Source organism: Zootoca vivipara, chromosome 8 (genome assembly GCF_963506605.1).
Source record: "Zootoca vivipara chromosome 8, rZooViv1.1, whole genome shotgun sequence".
In the NCBI taxonomy this organism is placed as follows: domain Eukaryota; kingdom Metazoa; phylum Chordata; class Lepidosauria; order Squamata; family Lacertidae; genus Zootoca; species Zootoca vivipara.
In genome coordinates this window covers 85519465-85543046 of record NC_083283.1, presented here as the reverse complement: position 1 = coordinate 85543046, position 23582 = coordinate 85519465, and the positions used below count along the sequence as shown (strand labels likewise).

General features: G+C 41.5%; 1 protein-coding gene across 1 annotated transcript; it reads right to left on the bottom strand.

Moving 5' to 3' along the window:
- Positions 1-22787, bottom strand: SEC23B (SEC23 homolog B, COPII coat complex component). Its single transcript, XM_035101989.2, has 20 exons — positions 22701-22787; positions 20903-21138; positions 17349-17406; positions 16448-16534; positions 16047-16283; positions 15847-15932; positions 14891-15035; positions 14275-14433; positions 13133-13248; positions 12644-12767; positions 12151-12231; positions 11382-11471; positions 10759-10865; positions 10291-10444; positions 9093-9170; positions 8690-8851; positions 7844-7930; positions 5576-5731; positions 3750-3815; positions 1-1248 (listed from the first exon to the last, which is right to left on the bottom strand). The coding sequence occupies exons 2-20, from the start codon at positions 21121-21123 to the stop codon at positions 1159-1161; spliced, it is 2304 nt and encodes a 767-aa protein (XP_034957880.1). The 5' UTR covers positions 21124-21138; positions 22701-22787; the 3' UTR covers positions 1-1158.
- Between the last annotated feature and the right edge of the window lie 795 nt (positions 22788-23582).

The following is a 23582-nucleotide window of genomic DNA, read 5'->3' as shown; positions in this document are numbered from 1 at the left end:
GAAAGAACTAAGCAATTTATCAGGGATTTAATAGATTTAGTATTATTACTGTGGTTCACAATAGAAAAAGGTTAAAAATATCAGGAGCTGTGACACTGTCTCAAGAAATACTAAGTTGACTCACACGGAAAGATCAAGAGAATAAGAAGATTGAACAGCTAAATGTTCATAATGAAACAACTCTTCCTCTTTTCTGCCTCACCAGCCAACAGCTAACATCATCAGCCTCTCAAGCCAGGGCTTCAGTAGCACCTCAGCCCACTCCACCAGTTAGAAAAGGTAAAGACGGCATCCACAACTATAGAATGGCATAGGTGAATTCCCTTTGATTCTGGGGGTACAGCTCAGGGACTGTACACATGATTCAATGCCTGACATCCTTCGTGGCATGACCACAAGGCTTGAGGGCTGTTGCCAGTTCTAGCAGACAGTTTCAAACTAGATGGAATAATGATTTCTCAAGTATAAAGCAGCTCCAGGTAGCCCTTCCTTCCCCTTATAGCCCCCTAATTCACTGTGCCTACTTAATTGTAGGCAATACTCTTGTGGGTAAGAGATATTTTCAAAGGTAAAGTAAGAACAAGGGCTTTCCCCCAGAAGCTATTGGCCCCTTATACAGTATCCAGAGTATGTGCCCACATTTGAAATTTACAGCTACACTAAACAGCTCAAAGAAGCAGAAAAAAAATCTAATACCGATTTGGAAATGTTGGGTGTTTCTTAAGTAAAACTGTTTGGAACTTCTATTCAGTTACTTTTAACATGCTCATGCCAAAGTTTAACTGCATTTATGCAAACCAGGCAATTAAGAAGTTAGCTAGTTACAGCACCAAGCATCAATACCTTCCTCAGTTATTGTTATTACTATTTTTAAGTACAAGTAAAAAAGGTGAGTTATAGGAGACAACAGGTGAGATAGTTCATCATTTTGTAATAATGACATGAAGGAAAAGGTAGAATTGGCACAACACAAACAAAAGGAATACAAATAAGTTAACTCTAAAATAAAAACTCCCTCACAGCTTTGTTATGTAGAATCAGTAAGAAAAATCGATTGAAGAGAGGGGTAGGAATGTTATCAGTTTCTTGGCAGGATGTAATCAGTAGCATGATTCACTTAGTTCAATGATTTTTTGAGATTTCTTCAGCAGGTCAAAATTATGATGCACTTGAAACAGCCAGTTTCTTCAGATGATCCATGAATACCTGCAGACTAACATCATCTGTTAGGATTGGAGCACCAGATTCCTGGAAGAAGAAGTTACATTTTAACACCAAAACCAAAGCTAATGTAACCAGTGGGGGCAGGGGTGGTGGTAATTGAACAGATTACGGTAAGCACAATTAACCATAGATTACAAAACTATCTAATTTAGCTCTACTAATCTATGTTACAATTTTTATTCTAATTCAGGCATCCCCAAACTGCGGCCCTCCAGATGTTTTGGCCTACAACTCCCATGATCCCTAGCTAAGAGGACCAGTGGTCAGGGATGATGGGAATTGTAGTCCAAAACATCTGGAGGTCCAAAGTTTGGGGATGCCTGTTCTAATTTCTCACAGGCCTTATATTAGACAGACAACTAAACTTTTCTGGAAGGTTAGCTATGTTTGCTGTTTTGCTACAACACAGACTAAATTTTGCAGCAATTTAAAGACTACATTAATTACGGCATAAGCTTTTGTCAACTAGAATCCACTGCAAATGTATTCAGTGTAATTCTGTTGCAGGTATGTACACACAGATGGTAAGCAGAATGGATGGTATAAATGCACCAGGATGGATAAAAATCAATGATTTAAAAAAATATCTGATTTTTTAAATTTAAATTGATTTTTTTAATTTAAAAGGGATTTTTTTAAATTTAAATTGGATTTTTTTAAATAAAATGTTTTTGGAGGAAAAATCTTTCTAAAGATAGTTTTCTATTTAATAATAATAATAATTTATTATTTATACCCCGCCCATCTGGCTGGGTTTCCCCAGCCACTCTGGGTGGCTTGTAGCAGAAAAATAAAACACAGTAATCTATTAAACATTAAAGGCCTCCCTGAACAGGGCTGCCTTCAGATGTCTTCTAAAAGTCTGGTAGTTGTTTTCCTCTTTGACATCTGTTGGGAGGGCGTTCCACAGGGCGGGCGCCACCACCGAGAAGGCCCTCTGCCTAGTTCCCTGCTGGATCTCTCACTTTGTCCCTAGCCCGCCAGAGATCATCAACCAGTGCGACCAGGGCAGTTTCAGTCCCATGATGAGGCCTGAATCCCGACTGGAAGGGATCCAAATGGTCCGCTTCTTCCAGGCGTGCCTGGAGTTGTTCAGCAACCACTCTTTCAATCACCTTGCCCAAGAATGGAAGATTTGAGACTGGGCGATAGTTGGCCATATTAGCCACAGCTAAAGATGGTTTTTTAAGAAGCGGTTTAATGACCGCCTCTTTCAGCGGGTCTGGGAATACTCCCTCATAGAGGGAAGCATTTACCACCCCGTGGAGCCCATCGCCCAGCCCTTCCTGGCTCACTTTTATTAAGTTACATTATAGTCCAAAGGCTATTCATCAGGAAATAAGGATTTGTTTTTAATTATGTAGCATGAAGCTTTATATGCAATGTTTAATTTTTTGTAAATGAATTCAATTAATCCATTCACAATGTCATGCTCTTCCAGAGGTTTCTGGAAGATTATTTGGGGCAGTTTTTCTAATGAGAAGATATTATCACAGATGCTTGTTTTTGCAGTTCTCAAAAGTATGAATTTGTGTCTGCAGAGATAACATGCCTTTTCTTCACAGGAAAAATGTTATAAAATAAACATACAGGGTTGAGGAAAAAACCTTAATCCATTGTTCCTTTGCAAATTTATATACACAGAATCAACCCCTTACCTCTTAAATGCTATGAAGGCCATCTTATTTCAAATATCGTGATATATCGGCATATTGCGATGGTTAGCTGGTGATATATCGTGATATTGAAAACCAGATATCACCCAGCCCTATCCCTCAGACGCTACTCGACTCCAACCCCACTAGCCCCAATAGTATGTCAAATAGCCAATGATGAGTTAAGCTGGAGTCAGTTACCATCTAGAGGACCACAGGTTCCTCATGACTGATGTACACCATCTTTGATTCCTGCCCCCTCAAAACACTGCAGAATATCCTAGTTCCAATTTGTCCATTTTTATGTCACACTTCTTACAGCATATTGGCTGTCCCACAGCCATTGGAAGACTGGATGAAAGTGGATGGAAACCAAGCCTCCTGAATACCAAAAGCAATGCCCACATCCCTACTCCCTAATTTTGATGTAGTAAATTAAACTGTGAATACATATACAGGATAAATATATACACTTTAAACACAGGAGTAGGTATTTCATTAGGGATGCAGGTGGAGCTGTGGGTTAAACCACAGAGCCAAGGGCTTACTGATCAGAAGGTCGGCGGTTCAAATTCCTGTGACGGGGTGAGCTCCCATTGCTCAGTCCCAGCTCCTGCCAAGCTAGCAGTTCGAAAGCACGTCAAAGTGCAAGTAGATAAATAGGTACCGCTCCAGCAGGAAGGTAAACAGCGTTTCTGTGCACTGCTCTGGTTTGCCAGAAGCGGCTTTGTCATGCTGGCCACATGACCTGGAAGCTGTACGCCGGCTCTCTCAGCCAATAACGCGAGATGAGCGCCGCAACCCAAGAGTCGGTCACGACTGGACCTAATGGTCAGGGGTTCCTTTACCTTTAGGTATTTCATTACTTACTTGTCCCCATGCATAGAGATTATTATGAGTCTGTGAAGGATTCACTTTAGACAAGAGAAATCGTGCCTATAAAAGCCAAAATGAAAAAGTAGGTTAGACATAATACAAAATGAAATCTCAAGCTTATCACTATATTCTAAATTTCCACGTCAATTTGTCAAGTGATTGTATGTATACTGCCCTTCTCAGCTCAAGATAAATAAAAAACAGGGAACTTTTACAGAAGAGGAACTTGGAAGGAAGAAAGAATTCTGCCACTACAAAAAACTAGTCTGCTGATTTTAATAGTTCAAATAGTTACTGGTATATTTCAAATAAGTGATTAGAAAGAAGTAATACACATTTGTTTGGGCCATGACATCTCTCAAGTATGAAACCAGAGTTAAAGTGATACATGCCTTCAACTGTAGATGACTGTAATGTGCTCAAGATGTTTGGGAGTTTCTCTTAGCTCAAAAGGCAGAAGTCTTCTTACTGAAAAAGCAAGCTAAGAGAAACTCCCAAACATCTTGAGCACATTACAAAGCAGCACACCAAACCAGTCCAGCTGTTTACTCTGAGATTCACTGTTGCAGTGGGCAAGATACAACTTACTGATGAGCTTGTGTTTTTGGATCGTCCAATAGATATTTATGTTGATTGATTGATTGTGTGCTACCTTAAGGGCTCTGTACATCCATATTTGGACAGAAACCTTAAAATAAATTATATCCCAATGAAAAATGTAGAAGTTCACAGGATAAGAACTTGAGAGAATACCTGTTATTTTATTTAACCTCAACACTGGATAGCTGAGTCAGGTAGGACATGAGACCCAGGGTTGTGGATTCGAGTCCCACATTGGGCAAAGATTCTTGCATTGCATATCTGGCATATGAGATTGTATTATGAGGCATCCTGCCTTTGTTGATTGAAGGAATGGATGACGTTAGAGAATTCACGTATTTTAGACTTAGAAGGTCATGATAATATTTTTGGCTGGCACTCTGTAATGCAGGAATCTTTTATTTTAGGTTTTTATTCATACTTTTCAATTTATACATTTCATTAGTTTTACAATCAATTTTACATTCCAAAATTTGACTTCCTTCCCCCTCTTTCTGCGGTTCCTTAAATGTATTTTTAATAGCTTCTGTATATCCAAATTCATTTAATTTACTCATTTAATTATCTACTATAAATATATACTCTTATAAATCTGCAGGTTATTACAGTAATCCTGCTAATGTTTTTATCTGTTTACAATTTATCTGTAAATATTCAATAAACCATTTCCATTCTTTTATAAAAAGTTTGTTATCTTGATTTCTTATTTGGAAAATTAACAACACGGTTACAATACCATCATTTGAATAACGTACTAAATGGAGATGAAGCAGTGGGGAATGCATAGTCAATTCCTTATTAAGCTATGAAGCAGACTGGGTGGCCTTGGGTAAGTCTTCATCTTGGATACTAACCTACACAACAATATAGCTGTGTAGAATCAGTGTTCTAAGGTTCCTGGGGGAATCTTAAAATAATCAACAGAACAGCCTGAGAGAATCAACAGATGAGCAAGAGGTACAAACTGTATCAAAACAGGTAACTCCCAGGAGTTGACATCCTAAGCAATGACCAGCACAGTAACCTTTGGTGCAAGAAAGAAAGAAACAATACATTTTATAGCGTGGCTGTGATACACACTTATTAATATAGCTGGTGAAGAGAAAACGAAATGCTTTCGGACTCTAAATAAAGACTAGGCATCAAGACCTGTTCAAAATCCACTTCTACATATATTTCTGTTAAGTTTCACCACACACCTTTGTAATGCTGTGCCTTACCTGACTGCTTCCATGCTCCGTGTTAATGTAACGTGGCATTGGGAATCTTGTCTGCAGAATTTCTTGAGCATCATCCAGGGGAGCTTGCAGTAAGTGCTTGAAGTTTTCATATTCAGGCATATCTTGATAGCCAGCTTTGCGCCACTGGGCAATAGTCTGAAAAGAAAGAGAATGAGGGATTAATCAAAGTCTTTTGACTTTTATTATTAGGTATTGACAGACAAGCCTGTGTTTTTGCTTCGTAACCTATGATTTGTGATAGTGCAGAATCTTCATCTGACCTTCTTCAGACATAAAGGAGAAGCAAGATGTTTGGACTGGGGCATTGTGCAGTCCCAGGCCCACATGATTCACATGGGAGCACAAACCAGAAGCCGCACGTCCCAGTTTTGCAATGGGACACGTTGGAGAGTATGGTGGCACCATTCACATGACAAAAACCACAAAGATATCAACATTTTCAAAAGTAGGGGATCCATGGCTTGGCTTTTGAGAAACAGGAGATCCACTTCCGGTGCAGCCGCCATGGCAAACAGCAGATCCCATGAGAGCGGGTGCCAGCCGTGCAGCTAATTAAGGATAATCTGGGAGTAATTATCCTTGCAAGCCCCCCACCAGGGTCGGGGGGGGGGAGCTTTCACTCGCAGATCATCCAATAACTGCATCTTACTCCGATGGAATGCAGGGGCAGGGGCGCAGAGTGCATAGCACTGCATGTATCGGAAACTCCCCAATGCGGTCGCCAGGAGCGGAGGTACTTCTGTTTCTTTTAGGATGGATCTGAATTTGGATTTAAGAAACAGACATGTTCTGGATGAAGGAGAAAGATAACCTGCTAAATGAATCAGCCACTAAGTGCAAAGGTTTTGATCTGGGGTGGACTCTCATCGTAATTGGAATGCTATGTAAGTGAAGGGGAGCTTTTGTTCTCTTTTTACATCATATTTACATTATATTTGCTGTGCTATGATTCGACAAGCCTTCACTGAAGAAGAATCAATTAATTACTAATGGAATGAAATTAATAGAGTACAACTATATATGGAATGCAAGAGGAATTCAACAAGAACTTATAATTTTCTTTACAGAGTACTTGAAAGAAAAGACTGTGTGAAATACTGTGATGACTTATGACACTGCCTACTAAAGAGGGCTCTAATTCTGGTTTATTATGGTTTTGGCAAGACACCAGCTTGTTAGAATGTTGGAAAGGTTAAAAGGAGACAAATGCTGGAAGTAAGCCAGGAGTCACAGCTGGACGCTGGAGTGTTTTCGGTTTTGGAGAAGCAAAATGGAGAAACTGTGGTGTAATAAGAAATAAGTCCTTGAAGGAGGGGCAATGTTGAAGAGGACTGATTACAACACAAAGGAAAAGAAGAATGTAAACAAATATTTCACACACAAAATTACAAGATATAAATTCCCTCTGCAACTTAATGGATATGGATTTGTTAAATACAAACAAAAGTCATTACACCAGTGGCTGCTAAAAACAAAGGATTAAGATCGGAATTGTGGTATTTGGACTAATTAAGAGAATTGGAGCAGGACCAAGGAATAACATCAACTCCTGATAGCTGGAACATGGGAAGTCATCCAAAAACATTGAATTCGGAACTGATTAATTGGCTCTTTTGATTGTATTATGATTTGGTATTGTATTAATGTGGCCTCCATTGGACTGTTATTACCGAAAAATTAATAAAAATTATTTAAAAAGTACAGTACTTGGCTAACCACTGCGATAGAACATATTTCCTTTTCATAAAGGCCTGCTTTAACTGTGGTTTGGCATTATGCCGATGCCAAGAACATTGATTAAACACACACCCACTCACCAAATTATAAAGGCGCAAGGCAAGAGCATCTGGGAAAACAAACAAGAATATGGATCCCAGAATAATTATCCAATACAGTCGTACCTTGGAAATCAAACGGAATCCATTCCGGAAGTCCATTCGACTTCCAAAACTTTCAGAAACCAAAGTGTGGCTTCTGATTGGCTGCAGGAAGGTCCTGCAGCCAATCGGAAGCTGCAGAAGCCCCATCGGACGTTTGGCTTCCAAAAATAGTTCACAAACCAGAACAGTCACTTCTGGGTTTGTGCATTCGGGAGCCAAAATGTTCAAGAACTAAGCTGTTCAAAAACCAAGGTACAACTGTACATAAAAGATAATGAAATAGACAATATATTTCCAGGAGCTTGTTGAACTTTTTAGCACCTCAGAGGAAGCATTCAGTTTCAACAAAACATTATCAGCACATTACCTCACCAAGGTAGATAACGATCTGGAAAAATGAATCCATCAGGAGAATCCTATCAGCAAGAATGCTGCTGCTATCCAAAAGTACAGGCTAGAAGCAGCAGAAAAGGAAAAAAATTAATCACATTAATCACTAGTCATAGATTATGTATCTAATTAAAGATTATGTATCTAATTATGTATCTAATTAAAAAAGTGAAGTGGAATATAGCTTTTGTGAAACCTCAACTTTCAAACAACAAAACTAAACAGAAAATAGGCAGATTCTCAAACAACTCCCCTCCACCTGAAGAGGAAATCAAATACATATTTTTTAACATAGCATCTTTTACTCCTACCAAATATTAATAGCTGCTTCTCAATGTTATGTTGGTATCTTCCACTCAAATCAAGATATATAACTTCATCATCATCATCAATTTTATTTATACCCCGCCCTCCCCAGCCAAGACCGGGCTCAGGGCAGCTAATACCGAATATAAAACAATTAATTAAAATACTGCTTAAAAACAAGATCTTATCAACTAACTTATCAATGGTTAGTAGGTAGCAAAACTTCTGGACTCCACTATTTGAGGAACGTCAATTCCTCACCCTGCCTTTTAAATACTATAACACAGATTTCATTTCATTAGGGTTTTTTATTCTTCAGTAGCTAAGAACAGAGAACAAATTTTTAGATCTTCTAACAATTTGGGTTGCACATTTTCACCAAAATATACACACAGTAAGAATCTAAAACAAACATTTTGATATTTCAAAATGTGGGGTCTTTACTCCTAGCTTAACATATTTCCCAAAATATACAGAAATATCTACTATAACTTTGGTCTGAAGAAAAGCAAATCACCTCAGGTGGTCCATAGAATGAATAAGAATAGAGTATAGGCTGGATCATGATGAGAGACTGAGTCAGATCCTGTCTGGCAAAGTTATGACGGTAATAGGAAGATTCATCTGGGCTGTTATTGAACACTTGAAGAAATGGAGATCGCCGCAAATGGAACATGAACTACATGGGACACAGAAAATGGTAGAGATTTTCAGTAGAATACCAATCAAAACTACTACCATAACATTTCCTCCTCTTTGTTTGCATTCAATTCTCTGAATTAAGTGAGTGACTGTCACACAAACACAGAACGCAACATTGTTTTAAGAATTTTTTTAATCATCAAAAGTCTTGGAACCCCACTGTTATCACCTATAAATTGTTCTAATTTTGTAAAAGTTCCAAAAAAATATCATCTTACCTGGGGATACAAAGAGAATGAATCAGACAATCTGAAAGAATTTGGATCATCTTTGTTGTATTGGCCAAACTTCTGACACTGTTGGAGATATATAGTAATAAAACCTTAAATGTTTTAAACAATATAATGTAACAAAACATAACAAGAAAAGGAATAGATCACATCATATTACCAAGAAATTTGAAAAAGCATGTTTATTTCATCACATAATAGAATAAAATTTGTCACAGATGAATTTAATAAAGCAGTTTAGTTTAAAATTACTAATGGAGAAACTGATCCTTAGATAATCAAGTGTTTATATCACATCAACTGCATAACATCAAGAGTGGGAAACCTGTGGCCCTCCAGATGTTGCTGGATTATACCTCTCATCACACACCCCCAACGATTGACCAGGATGGCTGGGGCTAATGATAGCTGGAATCCAATAACATCTGGAGGGCCACAGGTTCCCAATCCATGCTTTTCTGCTCACTGCTGGAAACTGTCACTCATTCTACAATAAGAAAACACACAAGCTCAATTTAGACATCTGAGAACTTTACTTAGTGGCCTGGCTTTGGACTACCAGCTCAGCTAGCAAGGCAAGATATGAATAAGCATTTTGCCTGTACTCAGTGCCCCTTTGCTCTTCCCCTTGTGAGAGTCACAATTAAGTCAAAAAATCTCCACTTAACCACACTTTCCTGTTTCCTTTGAATCAGAAAACTATGGTTACTAGTTTTGCACAAGCCAGGATGTTAAACAACCGTTTGAAGCTGGTTAAGATCAGAAGTTGGGGGAACTTGGGTTAGTTTAAATTATGATTAGTTCATATAAGCCAAGATTGTTTAAAATCCTGGCTTGTTCACTGATCAAAGTTTACTTTACACTTACCAATTTATCACCGAGTTCAGAGGTAATAGGAAATGCTGAATAGTTTATTATCTCTTTGTGGCCATGCCAGAGGAAAAGAGGTGAGGGGAGTAGGCAAGCCTGAGAGGTGTGTAGGCTTGTTCTTGTAATGTTAAACTAGAGTTCATGATTGTTTGAACTAGCCCAATGTTTTAGATTTAGCCAATGGATTTGGAATGGGTTATTCAAATTTTGTTTCAGACCAGCTGAAACATTTTCATCAGAAAGCAGTCCAATCAGCTTAAACAATACCGGTAATTGAGTGCTAAGATTACACAGGCTTACAATTAATTATACTCACAAGTCTGATTAGCTGCCTATCCAGCCATCGTAGGACATCAGGCCCTTCCTCTGATTCAGCTCTATAGACACCGAGTCGAGCCATCAGGACAGCAGCTGCTTCTTGGTCAAATGCAGCTTCTATGTGCTGCAGCTGACTCTGCGCATCTGCCCAACTAATAACAGCAACAATTGGTACACTTAGATTTTTGAAGATTAAAGAACACACCGAACTCCCTCCCAAATTCCTGAAAAAGTATGCACACTCTATATGAAGCAGCAACACAATCTAAACCAGGCATCCCCAAACTTCGGCCCTCCAGATGTTTTGGACTACAATTCCCATCATCCCTGACCACTGGTCCTGTTAGCTAGGGATCATGGGAGTTGTAGGCCAAAACATCTGGAGGGCCACAGTTTGGGGATGCCTGATCTAAACAATATAGACATGAAGCGAATACACAGTCAAATATCACCAATTTGTTCTCACTTTCTAGCAACTGTAGTCACACGAATGCGCCTCTGTGTGCTGGAATGCTGATAATGTGTAACAAACTGGACAGCCCCTCTGCCACCCTGAGGTATTGGTGCATTGTGCTGAAAACCAGACAAACAGAAGTTTCCTTTAGGATACAAGTTATATTTTAAGGGCAGGTTGAAAGCATCATGCAGTTACAAAATGAAAACAAAATAAAAGCAGTATGGCGTACTCAAAATCAACAGTTTCTTGGAGCCACCAAAAAAACCAAAACCCGTGTTGTGCAGTGCCAAACTAATGAGAAATGGACTGCCAGTATAATCTTATGAATGTTTATTCAGAAGTAAGACTCACAGCTCAATGAAACTTACTTCTAATAAGTGCTTAGGATTGCAGCTAAATCAAGTCTAATTAAGTACAATATGAGAAATAGTTAGAACAGGGTAGCGGCAACTTCATGCAAAGAAAATAAGGATGTAGCTTGGAATCATACTTTCTTAAGCTTGAAGCATTGCTGAAAAAAGAGCCGCTATAATCTTTGGATGGATAATTTGCTTGTCTTGAGTAGCACAGTAAAAAATGTTTCATAATGTACGTACAATGTTCAAGGCAAATAAAAAAATAGGCGGGCTCACCTGGTTTACTACTTCAAAATAAATGGCAAGAGTTGTGGTGGGGTCAAGGCTACAAATTTTCCACTGGCATGTGCCACCAATCCCAAGTTCCTATAAGAGAATCCAAAATATTCAGATCTTACTCTGATCTCCAAAACATCTCTTTATATTATGGCTACAAATAGGAACCATAGCTCATCTTTGTCCTTGCAGATTCATATGCCAGTTTAACCCCAATGAATTCATTAGGGCTTGCTTATGAGTAGACATGCATTTGCTTGGACTGCTTACCGACAAACACCCTCCCCATCATTCTCACATAGTACCCAACTTCCCATTTCAGCATAAGGCAGCCTGCTAAAATTCCCCCCCACACACACACTTACAGAAGGCTCCCCCCAAAGGCCCCCAACTGAGGGAGCGCCAATGCTTCTCTGGCTTGTGTGTTTGCCTCCTCGCAAGCAAGTGGGGTGGGCCAATCTCTTTCCTCCCAGTGGATCATTCAGGAGGAAAGAGACCTGCTGCCCATCGCACTTGCTTGGGACAAGATCAAACCTCATGGCAGACCTGGTTTCAACTGCTACTCACAGCAACAAAAAGGCGGACACCTCTCCAGCTATCTACATTGACTCCATCATTTTCTGTTGTACCTATAAGATAACCACTCACTAGAAACTGAGCCACTAAACTCCACAAGACTATTTAAGCAATATTTTATTTATGATAGCATTTGTGTCATTGACATAGCATCTAAATAACTTAAACAAATAGCAACCATACACACACTTACATTTTCAGAAACGCATGGCCCTTTTGCGTTTAGGGATACACACGGTCCAATTGCTCCACCAATCTTCAGCTCCCTAGAGGTCTAAAGTGAAAAGAAGGCTGAAGTAATCCTAAAGTAATAACAATTGCCCACTGGGTCCCTTGAAGTCCCCTTAGCAGCCACCCTAACCACAGCCTGATAAATCCTCCCCACAGCACTCCTTTTCACATTGTGAATTCTGCAAAGTACAGAAAGAGAAAGTGGAATTTTGAGGGGGGAAATGAATAAAATGAATAAAACAAGACAATGTCACGTTATGGGGAACCTCTCTGCTGAGTAGGGCCATTACCCACTATTATGTGGAAATGTTGTACACCACCCCACTGTGAATAAGGGGTCTTGACTCAAGTTGGCAACTATATTATCAATCCCTCCAAAGTTAGGAGGGTATAGCAGTAATACCTAACAAACTGACCTACAACTTCAAAATACAGCTGGTGTCTGCCACACTCACCTTCACTTCTAAGGAGGCCCCAAAAGCCATTTGGAATGCTCCACTGGGATCTTTGTTAAACACTCTCTGGAAAGTCTGCTTGAAAAGAGAGGTGTTGAAGGAGTCACCCATCGCCATATGACCCCTGAGAAAAGAATATGTTATAGTGAAATACTGCTGCTGGGTTACAAAACATAAACCAACCATCTTTCTCACTCTCCTACTGAATTCAAACTCTTAAGTATATGGATTTGTGGCCTTAGTTACAATTGAGTGTAATACTATAGTATGCAAAAGAAGAGGAACCCAGAAATTGGATTTATATACATGATAATGACTGAGGTAATTAACTGCAATTATTTCCATTCTCCCACTCAAAAAAACCCTAGACTGAAAACTTGACCCTCCTAGTCATGGAAAGAGACTGTGGACCAATCCAGAAATTTATCCCTTCTCTACGATGTGAAAACAGAGAAAGGCACACCTTCTCGTTGAGGACTGAGAACATACCCAGTAAGATTTGCACAGCATTTCATCTCCAGAAGTCCAGTCTGATCAAGAGCACAGGCATAAATATCAATGCAGTGTCCATTGGCAGCTGTGCGATTAGCCAATGTCTCATAGTGCTAGGAAAACATAACAAACATTGTGAAGATATATTTTATTACCAATATCATTAAATATTATAATCCTATAATGGTGTCCTCCAGCTGTTGTTGGACCACAACTCCCATCAGCCTGAACTAGCATGACCAAAGGTCGGGGAATTTGATGGAATACGTAGTCCAACAAAAAGTTGTCCAAATTCAACAGGTAAACAATAGCATGGGCAGCTATGGGATTCAGAATGCCAAACCCATTAAACCATGGGTGTCAAACTGAAATGTAACAACTACTGAGTTCCAAAGCTCTATATGCATATGAGCATGCATATGTTAGTACATAGATTCATTGAGTTGGAAGGTATCCTGAGTACCAATCTAGTCCAGGCATCCCCAAATTGCGACCCTCCAGATGTTTTGGCCTACAACTCCCATGATCCCTAGCTAACAGGACCAGTGGTCGGGGAAGATGGGAGTTGTAGTCCAAAACATCTGGAGGGCCGAAGTTTTGGGATGCCTGATCTAGTCCAACCCCTGCAATGCAGGAATATGCAGCTGTCCCTTATGGAGATCAAACCTGCAACACCACACTCTAACCAAGTGAGATGCATGTGGCACAGCAAACCTGGAGGTCAATTATCCCTAATTACTTTGGTTTGGGTGCAACTGATTGCCCCCAAGTACTAAAATTTGTGAAACAACAATTGAGGCAGGACTGAAAACTACAGTCTTAGCAAAAAACAACCAGGGAGAAGAGAAAGCAGCAAAAATCATGGTCTACAAAGGATTCAGCTGGTACAACAGACATATGAAAAGTTTTCATCCAGGACCTTTATTAGAGATTTTAGCCACTTCAGCTTGCATTAAAAATGATTTAGAAGATTATTCAAGAAGAAGCACGCAGTTGACTTAAACTGTTTGATCCCAAGGTGAACATTTCCATTCTGTATGAAATTCAGAAAAGCTCCTGAAACTATATATTTTGCTGGAAAGCCAGAATCCAGCAGAACCCTTACACCGAGGGAGTTTAAAGCAGAGACCAACCCTTACCTTCATAGCTTTTTTCATAAACCGGGCATTGTCTTTCTCTATATCATGCCAGGAACGGATGGGAGTTTTCAGCTCATCTCCTACCACCATGCCTGGCCCTTGAGTTGGTGGACCTCCTGTAAACAACATTATTCTGGCCCCAGTATTTGGAAATGTTCCCTTGGAGATGGGAAGAGAAGAAAACACACATGAAATATCAGCAGGCAATGTAGTCTCCAAAGCAGACTACATGATGTAGTCTACAACAACCACACTGGGGATTTTAGTTATTTTATTAAGAAAGAAAAAAAGAAATCCCCCAAGCCTGACGTTTTCATTAGGAAGAATAAGGACTACTCATGCTCTTTTATCACTTTTCCAGCCTTATATTAAAATAGTGAAGAAGATATCACATACAGAAACGATGCACTTTCAACACATCATTGTCAGATAGCAATCACAAACTTTTCATATTATCACTATAAGCAATTCTAAAATATCTCATTTCCAAAGCAGTATTGAAGGAACACCATATGATTATTATTTTTAATTTAGGCACGTTCAACAATGTAAGTTTCAGATACTGAATGCAGTAAATAATTTTCACTTCCTTCCTCCACCAGCATAACAAAGATACCTCCAGTAATCCAACAGCAATCGACAAAGCTACTCCAGTGGATCGCAGGGGTCGCTTTCCCTGAGTTACTGGCCATGGGTCTCTTTGCAGTTGCCCTAGGAGATCTGTCAAGTTCATGTCAATTTTGTGAACGGGCTGCAAAAATCTACAGAAGTTCAGAATAAAAATAAAATAAAAGTGTTTTATTTTACAGAGAACAAACTTGATGTGTAAAGTTCTTAGGTTACTTGCATTCCTATCTTACTTCTCAAATATCAGTAAATACAAGCAGAAGCAAGCTGGGCACTACAGGATACAAACTCTGCATATCAACCCAGACAGATCATACAAGATCACTTTTATACCCACACCTGCTCTAGCCTATGAAAGCTCATGCAGCAATAAATCTGTTTGCTGAAGGACCCCAAGGAGATCAGTATGAGAACACAGCAGCAAATAAAATTCCACATAAATTGGGGGGGGGGGACACACCCAATTGCACCACAATATATGAATCGGGTATCATTTTCATATGCCCTCAAAGTGTTAAATTATTGATCCTACTTTAATAATAGCATTTCATATGGTAATTTTCCATCTTTTCAAACTGAAGATGCAATTTGGATAAAATTGCTAAAAGCTATTTTGATCATAGCTTTGCCCATCATAGCTCAGTCAGTAGAGCATAAGACTCTCAGTCTCAGGGTTGTGGGTTTGAGCCCCACATTGGGCATTGCAGGGGATTGGACTAGATGACCCTCATAGTACCTCCCAACTCTACAATGCTAAGATTCTGTAAATGCCACTTCTCTCCTAAATATATAAGAAAAGCAGCTGCTTCAAAATAGCCAAAAATTGAAAAATTTGATCAATGCAAAGGAATCTATTCTAAAGAGAAGGGTCTTTAGAAGTTTCATGCAAGCTAGTCAACTACATCCTTTTAAATACAGTTTTCTTTGCAAAACTATATACTGTACCTGCTTGAAATAAGAGGTTGTTCCTGAGGCTGATGAGGTCTTCCTTGTTGAACAGGTGCTGAAGGCCTTGTAAGACCCAACATATCCTGACAATCAAAACACATATCAGAATTGGAGGAACCCAGAAGACTGCACTTTAAAATATTTTTTGAGGGGCAGACGGGGGGGGGGGGTTATATAAAAGTTAAAGCAAAGCATACCTGTATTTGTTTTGAAGTTAGATCCTTAGTGCCTCTGAAAACATAACTTTTGGAAATGCCTTCACAGCTCAGTTCATGAACCTGTACCATTCTGCCGAAAGTTATCAACCCTACAAGAGCATCAGGAGGCAGCAAACTCAGAGACATCTGTAGCGATTCCTTCAAAGCTTGCAAGTCCTCCTCTTCCAAACATGTGTCCACCACATAAAGAAAGATCAGGGGTGTCTGAGGGCCACGCTTGTGTGGGAAGAAAAACATTTATTTACCACATAGAAGTATATACAATAGAATAATCCATTTTTTCCTTACAGAAAGCCATGGTCTAAACACTTTAAGATTACTGTCAGAGAGATACTAAAATAAACACAGCGGAGTTTCAAGCACAACATACAAAGGATTACCTGAACTATATATTCAATTGTGGAAAACTGTGGCATAAGCTCTGCTGGCTGATTCACTTCAGATATCCCTGCATATGCGGGAGGAAACTGGAGAAACACACCAAAGATTAGGACATACATCAAAATGTCTCACTTGTAATGCAACTTATATACAAGCAATTATATTTCAATAAAACATGAGAATTTAATTACACATTCTACTAAAAAATGAAAGCTGCCCATTCGGGATGAATTTCTGATTAAACTGGAAATCAGGCTACAGGATTTGCAAACTAGCTCAAGTGGTTGGTCAAGGTAACTTACAAATTCAATTCAGACATCACACCAAATAATTATTAACACCCAACTTATGTATGGTTTGACAGGACATCTGAATAACATGATTTGGAATGTGTTTGCAAATTATGGTTTGTGCAAACTCTTGGTCTGGCATGATGCATGAATTGACTATCGGAGAGCAACGCTTCTTGAGCCTGGTGTGCTGAGCAGCTGGAAAATGAAAGCAGTCAAGCACCTCTAAAACAGTTTTCCTATTGTAGGTTTAGAAGCTCAAGCTTCAGTTAAGGTTCTAAACTATGATTAGCATGAACCAGAATTTGGTGCTATGTCTGAATTGAGCCCCTGTCATTTGACTAATAAAGGCAACACATAATGATGCACCTGGTTCATAAAGACAACCAAATGCACAGCAAATACTGATGACAGCTCAATAACAGAAATTAAAAGTTTTTATGCAGCATTTTTGTCAATGTCACTGGTCAAAGTTGTAAATTCGCTGTACACATTAAAAAGGTGTACTGATCTGGGCAAATGGGAGAGGGACAATGCAATCAATTCAGCACCAATAAAGTTTTTTTAAAAAAAAAGTTAGTGAAGATGTAACCTATATTTTGGCACCCACCTGGTTTCGCTGAAAGCAGAAGTTACAAGCCCAAAGCTTGGCTCGGTAATCAACTTGACTGTAAAAAAGAAATAAAGCTGTTAAAATCCTTGTGATTTATCAAACTTGTGCTTTAAAGGAATATATGTCAGGGTGCTCCATTTTTCTCTAAATAATTGGTATAAGGTTTTTGATACATAGCCTCAAGGTAAACCTGTGACATAACAAAACTAATGATATTAAGAGAAAATTCCTACTACAGTACTGGCATTACCTCATAGAAGCCAACTTTAATTTCTTCATTTCAGTTGCTAGTAGCCAATAAGAGTACTTTCAATTAGTGCCAATTAGGCAAATGTACATTTTTTCAGCAAGTGGTTCCTCAACAGGGAGACCTATTTTGACTGGCAAGTATCAAGGCATCTGTGTGTTGCTCCCTGGAGTGGGACACTTTTTCAGGCTTGCTGTTTGCCCTTTCATTTAACCTGTTAGGACAAGAGACCTGTTTCCTTACATTTGCTTTGTCTTAGGAAATAAATAGTATCCCTGTGACTCCAATGCCATACATAAAATCAGTCAGTGTTTAGGTTTTGTGTGTGTGACAGGATTGTGCTTCTTCTCTTGCCTACCATGCATGGATTATTTCTCAATCCTCTCTAGCTATGTTCAATGCTACTTGTGATCGGGGTTCTCCAATTACATTTAAAGAGCATACCCAGGCTTACTTCACACATAATGCAAAAGCCAGACTTTTCGTGGGGAGGCAATTTGCAAACAAGAAGAAAAACCACACTCAGTCCTATAATCCAATTTCGAAACCACAGCTAACTGTGTACAGTATCTGTATTAGGCTTTTTTAATTTATATAAAAAATACTGAGGTTCCAAGCTTACTTTTCAATCTGGAGCTCTAACTACAACACAATGGCCCAAATATCTACCTGGTGCAATTGTATTGCCCAGGATAGTGTGTCTGGTTTCTAGGTTTTGACACTTCTCATGCATGTTGCAGGGCTTACTTGCTTGAATGATTAAGGTTTGCATTGGAAACATAGGCACCAACTCCTAGGCACAGAGTTGCCTTCGGCCCCCTCAATATTTGTTGGCAGGGGTCTGAGCCCCCAAATGTTGAGGAGCGGAAGAGGCCAAGTGCGGAGCAGAATCAGTGGCCACCGCTCAGGAGGAGCCACCAGCTATTGAAGCCACAAGGCTCTGGGCTCCATGCTCGACATCCTCCTGACTGTGTAAACGCACTGTGTGTGTGATGCCACATGCACGCAATGTGCGCCACATATGTGACTTCATAGGTGCACGACACTGAGCCCCCTCAATATTGGGAGCAATGTGGTGCCTCTGACCCAAAATAATATTCTCCTTCTCTTAATGTACTTTGGGTATGCCATCCCAGTTTTAACATGAATGGATCATGATACAATCTTAATGTATCACACAGGCTTGCCGTTAGGACATGGAAGAATCTGCTATATGGTTAAATTAAAGGTAAAGGGACCCCTGACCATTAGGTCCAGTCGTGACCGACTCTGGGGTTGCGCGCTCATCTCGCATTATTGGCCTAGGGAGCCGGCGTACAGCTTCCAGGTCATGTGGCCAGCATGACAAAGCCGCTTCTGGCAAACCAGAGCAGCACATGGAAACGCCGTTTACCTTCCCGCTGTAGTGGTTCCTATTTATCTACTTGCATTTTGACGTGCTTTCGAACTGCTAGGTTGGCAGGAGCTGGGACCAAGCAACAGGAGCTCACCCCGTCACAGGGATTCGAACCGCCGACCTTCTGATCAGCAAGCCCTAGGCCATGGGTGTCAAACACAAGGCCCGGGGGCCAAATCCGGCCCGCCAGACCTCGTCATGTGGCCCGCCGAGCACCCCAGCCAGCGGGACCCAGCAGCGGGACCTTGCTGCTGAAGTGCCGCGCCGACAAAGTACCGACAAACAGCTGGGGCGGGGGGGGGGTAGAAAGGCGGCCGGAGCAGCGCTGCATGGAGCGCCCCGAGCCACAGCAGGAGAAGGAGGAGGCAGCTTGCCGGGTCAGCGCCCGGCAGCACCGCACGGAGAGTCCCGAGCCTCTGGGATGCAGCAGTGCTCTGTAGCACTTTGAATCCTCCTCCTCCTGCCATGGCTCGGCGCCTGGAAACTGCTGCTGCTGCTGCTGCTGCTGCTGCTGCTGCTGTAGCACAGACAAAGCACCCAGCAGCGCCGCGTGGAGGAGGAGGAGGATTCAAAGTGCTACAGAGCACTGCTGCGTCCCAGAGGCTCGGGACTCTCCACACGGCGCTGCCGGGCACCGACCCGGCAAGCCGCTGCCTCCTCCTCCTCTTGCCTCACCTCCTCCTCCTCCTGAATGTGAGCTCAGCAGCAGCTCAGCCTCACGAATGTGCAACTCTGAGGCTTTACGCACTTCTCCTAAAACGGACACCCGCTGAATCAAGGCGGCGACCCCCCCTTCCCTTTCTTTCTTCCTCTCTCTCGTTCTTATTCTTTGTTTCCCTCTCCTTCCTTCCTTCTTTATCTCTGTCTTCTCTCCCTCTTTCTTTTTCTTTCCTTCTTTATTCCTTCTTTCCTACTCTTCTTTCTCTCACCTTTTTCCTTCCTCTCTCCCTCCTGCTCCCTCTTTTCTTTCTTTCTATCTTCTTTACTTCCTTCCTTTCTTCCTTCCGTCCTTCCCATCTTTCTTCCTCTCCCTCATTCTTATTCTTTCTTTCCCTCTACTTCCTTCCTTCTTTCTCCCTTTCCGTCTTCTCTCCCTCTTTCTTTTTCTTTCCTTCTTTATTCCCTTCCTTATTTCCTACTCTTCTTTCTCTCCCCTCTTTCCTTCCTTCCTCTCTCCCTCCCACTCCCTCTTTTCTTCCTCCCTTCCTTCCTCCCTTCCTTCCTCCCTCCCCTCCCCTCCCTCTCCCTCTCCTCAGAAACATAGGATGCTGCTTTATACTTCTGGCCCTTAAACCCTGGAACCAGGAGAGCAGCTCCAGTGAGTCAACCTCAGCCAGTCCCTTTGCTGAAGGGTGGTGGCTCACTGGCAGAACATCTGTCCTGCATGCAGAAGGACCCCAGCATCTCCAGGTACTACCAGTAGTAGCTCTGCAAAGGTCCTGCATGAAACCCTAGCGAGCCTCCGCCACCCAGTGCAGTTACCAAAAATCATTTTTCAATAAATTGTACAATAATTGTACATTTGAATATCTACTTGCCATTATTCTGACTATGTTTCTGCTTTCAGAGCTAGTTATTACTTACATTATTACAAAAAACAGTAATAATTGAATGCAGTGACAATAATTTATTATCATAAAGAGTGGACACATAGTCCTACAGATACAACCGGCCCTTTGAGGGTGACCAAACTGCTGATGCGGCCCCCGATGAATTTGAGTTTGACACCCCTGCCCTAGGCTCAGTGGTTTAACCACAGCGCCACCTGGGTCCCTATGGTTAAATTACAAAACTCCAATTTAGGGCTTTATTTTCTCTAAGAAAAATGTGCAGTCTCGAGCTTTGCAGAATAAGGTCACGAACAAAATATGGCTCCACTGAAACAATAGACATTAAAGAAAGTCATACCAAAGTGGGTTAAGTACAGTTTTGCAAGTTGGTCTGCTGCACAATACAGGCTCATACTGGACAGGCGGCAGGTCTAATCTTTCTTTCAAAGGAGTCAGTAGACAGGCCAGTGGGACAACCATTCTTGTGGCCTCCAGTCTGCTGGAGGGCCATATGTTCCAGCTGAAACGCACCCCATCCCGCTCTTCATTTTGCTGAATAAATTCCAGGTAAGTCGCCATAGAATAGCAATGTTTCTGCAAAGACAGACAAGAAATTTGTTCACAACTATTTGAAGCCCCAGATCCATAGTAGCAATTTGACAGGCACTTAAGATTGTAATCTTAACCACACACCTGGAAATAGATCCCATTGAAATCAGCGAGGCTTATTTTTTAGTAATACTTGGTCTATCAGCTAGTGTCCAAACCTCTCTGAACAACGCATCACACATCTTTCTCTATGCCTGATTAACGTACGGCAAGACTCAAGTTTATCACCAGAGAAACTCCCTTCCCCATTCATACCACAGAACCATCTGGTCCAACACCCATTGCAGGCTGATCCTTCAATAAAGCTTACAAGCAGAGCACCGGGGCAAACAGTGCTCCCCACAGCTGCCTGTCCAAAGTATTTAAGATACACAGCATCTAAACACAGAAGCTCCATTTTGCCTCCCTGTCTGAGTAGCCACATCCTCCCTGAGGCATAGCTCTCGCCAAAGGAGGGTCAACCACAGGAATTGCGGTGAAAGGACTCTCAAAGGAGGACCCCATTAGATGAAACATTGTTTTCACTTATATCACATATACATGCAGGCAGAAAGGCCCCTTATTCCACCCAATGGAACAGGAATGTTCAAAGGGAGGCCATGTGAATCTCTGGCAAGAGGCTTGACAGCCATCTGTCAGGAATGCTTTGATGGTGTTTCCTGCTTGGCAGGGGGTTGGACTGGATGGCCCTTGTGGTCTCTTCCAATGATTCTATGATTCTATGTGCTAATTCAAGCTGCACCCTGGTCATTATTAACACCTCAGGCGGGGCTTCAGTTCTGTTTTCCTGTTCATGATATTGAAAATAAAAATATACTGCCTCTCCTTTTCCATAATTTCCTTTTTTATGATTTTTATGCAATCGTACACACAGGGGTTTTTTTTCAGTTGGAACTCACCGAAATTCATTTCCGGCACCTCTCAGGTGGGTGCCATTGCCATTCTAAGAAAACATGGGAGGCATTCACAGTGAGTTCTGGCCTGTTTTTTCCCCCAGACAATACTACTGCTTATACACATTTCGCTTACCAAGCAAAATCAAATTATATTAATTTAACAAAAATAGCTTTTGAATTCCCAAGTCACGCTACAACTTTCTGGCACCCCTCATTTTTAGAATTTGAAAGCTGAAATATTCAACACACCCTAAATGTACTAGTTCTTTTACCTTTACTAGTTCAGAGAGTAGGTATGTCTTTTACAAGAGCAAATAATCTTTCTTCCACACGCAATCCCCTCTGCACGTAGAAAGCTAGCATGTACAAGAGAAAACGGCAATGACGTGCTAGTTTTCTACGAGCAAGAAGGGGGCCACGGAGGGGCATCCCGTCGTGTGGCTGCCTACCTGGAGGCTCACAGGCTGCCCGCGTCAGAGAGAACACGTACGGTAGGCCCCAAATGTCCGGCGCTGCTCAGTTCCTCCCCACCCCAAAGGCACAGGGACCCCCACAATTAGGAACGCCCGCCGCGCCCCCCACGCAGCCCCTGAAGGGCCAGGCTCTCAACCCGGCGGCCGGAAAGTAACAACTCGAGCTCAGCAGCCCCACCTGACAACGCCAGCCTCGCCTCTGTCCCTGCCGCCGGTTTCTGCCCGTCTTGCGGAACCGCTGAAAGGCCACCTCAGCGGCAGGCTGCCCGGAATTAAGATGGCGGAGGCGGAGGCGGCGCACACCATAGACGTTGTAAGAGCTATGCCATGTTTTAAGTCGCGAAAGTTAAAAAAAAAAACCCAAACCCTACCTATAAAAGACACTGGACTTAGGTCATAGCTGCCAAGTTATCCCTTTTTTTAAGGGATTTTCCCTTATGCTGAATAGGCTTCCTCGCGAGAAAAGGGAAAACTTGGCAGCTATGACTTAGGTGTACATGAGATTTGGCAAAGGGATGTCTTTCTTCAGAAACAAAGCAAAGCTTAGAGTTTTTCTAAGGTCATGCTGTTCGAGTATTTCTTTAAGGATTCCTCCCCTTCCTATATCTATGGTCTCAATTCCTATGTCTAAATTGCCGTTTAGCCATTGGCGGACGCGTCACTTACGGCGCCTACGTCATCCTCGCCTGCGACTCCGCCCCTGGGGAATTGCCCGTTTTCAGAATGGCAGGCGAGCCCTGAGTTGAGTAAGCGGTCGCTAGTTGGGCTATAGGAGGGATGGGAAAAGGGGAGTAACAATTCCTTCGATGTGGATGCGACTTCTGACTACATTTATCCGCCCCCCGCATCCTCCGCCTGCTCATAGTCAGGGAAATAGTTGTTCATAGAAAGAAGAAAAAGTGAAAGTCATTATTTTTGGCGATGAACCGGCGGCAGATTGTCTCTCTCACACAAATACCCCGCAAACAATCGGATGAGGGACTTCGTGCTGAGATTCCTGCATTACAGGGGTTGGACTACATGGCCCTTGGCATCCCTTTCCCATCTCTAGATTTCTATA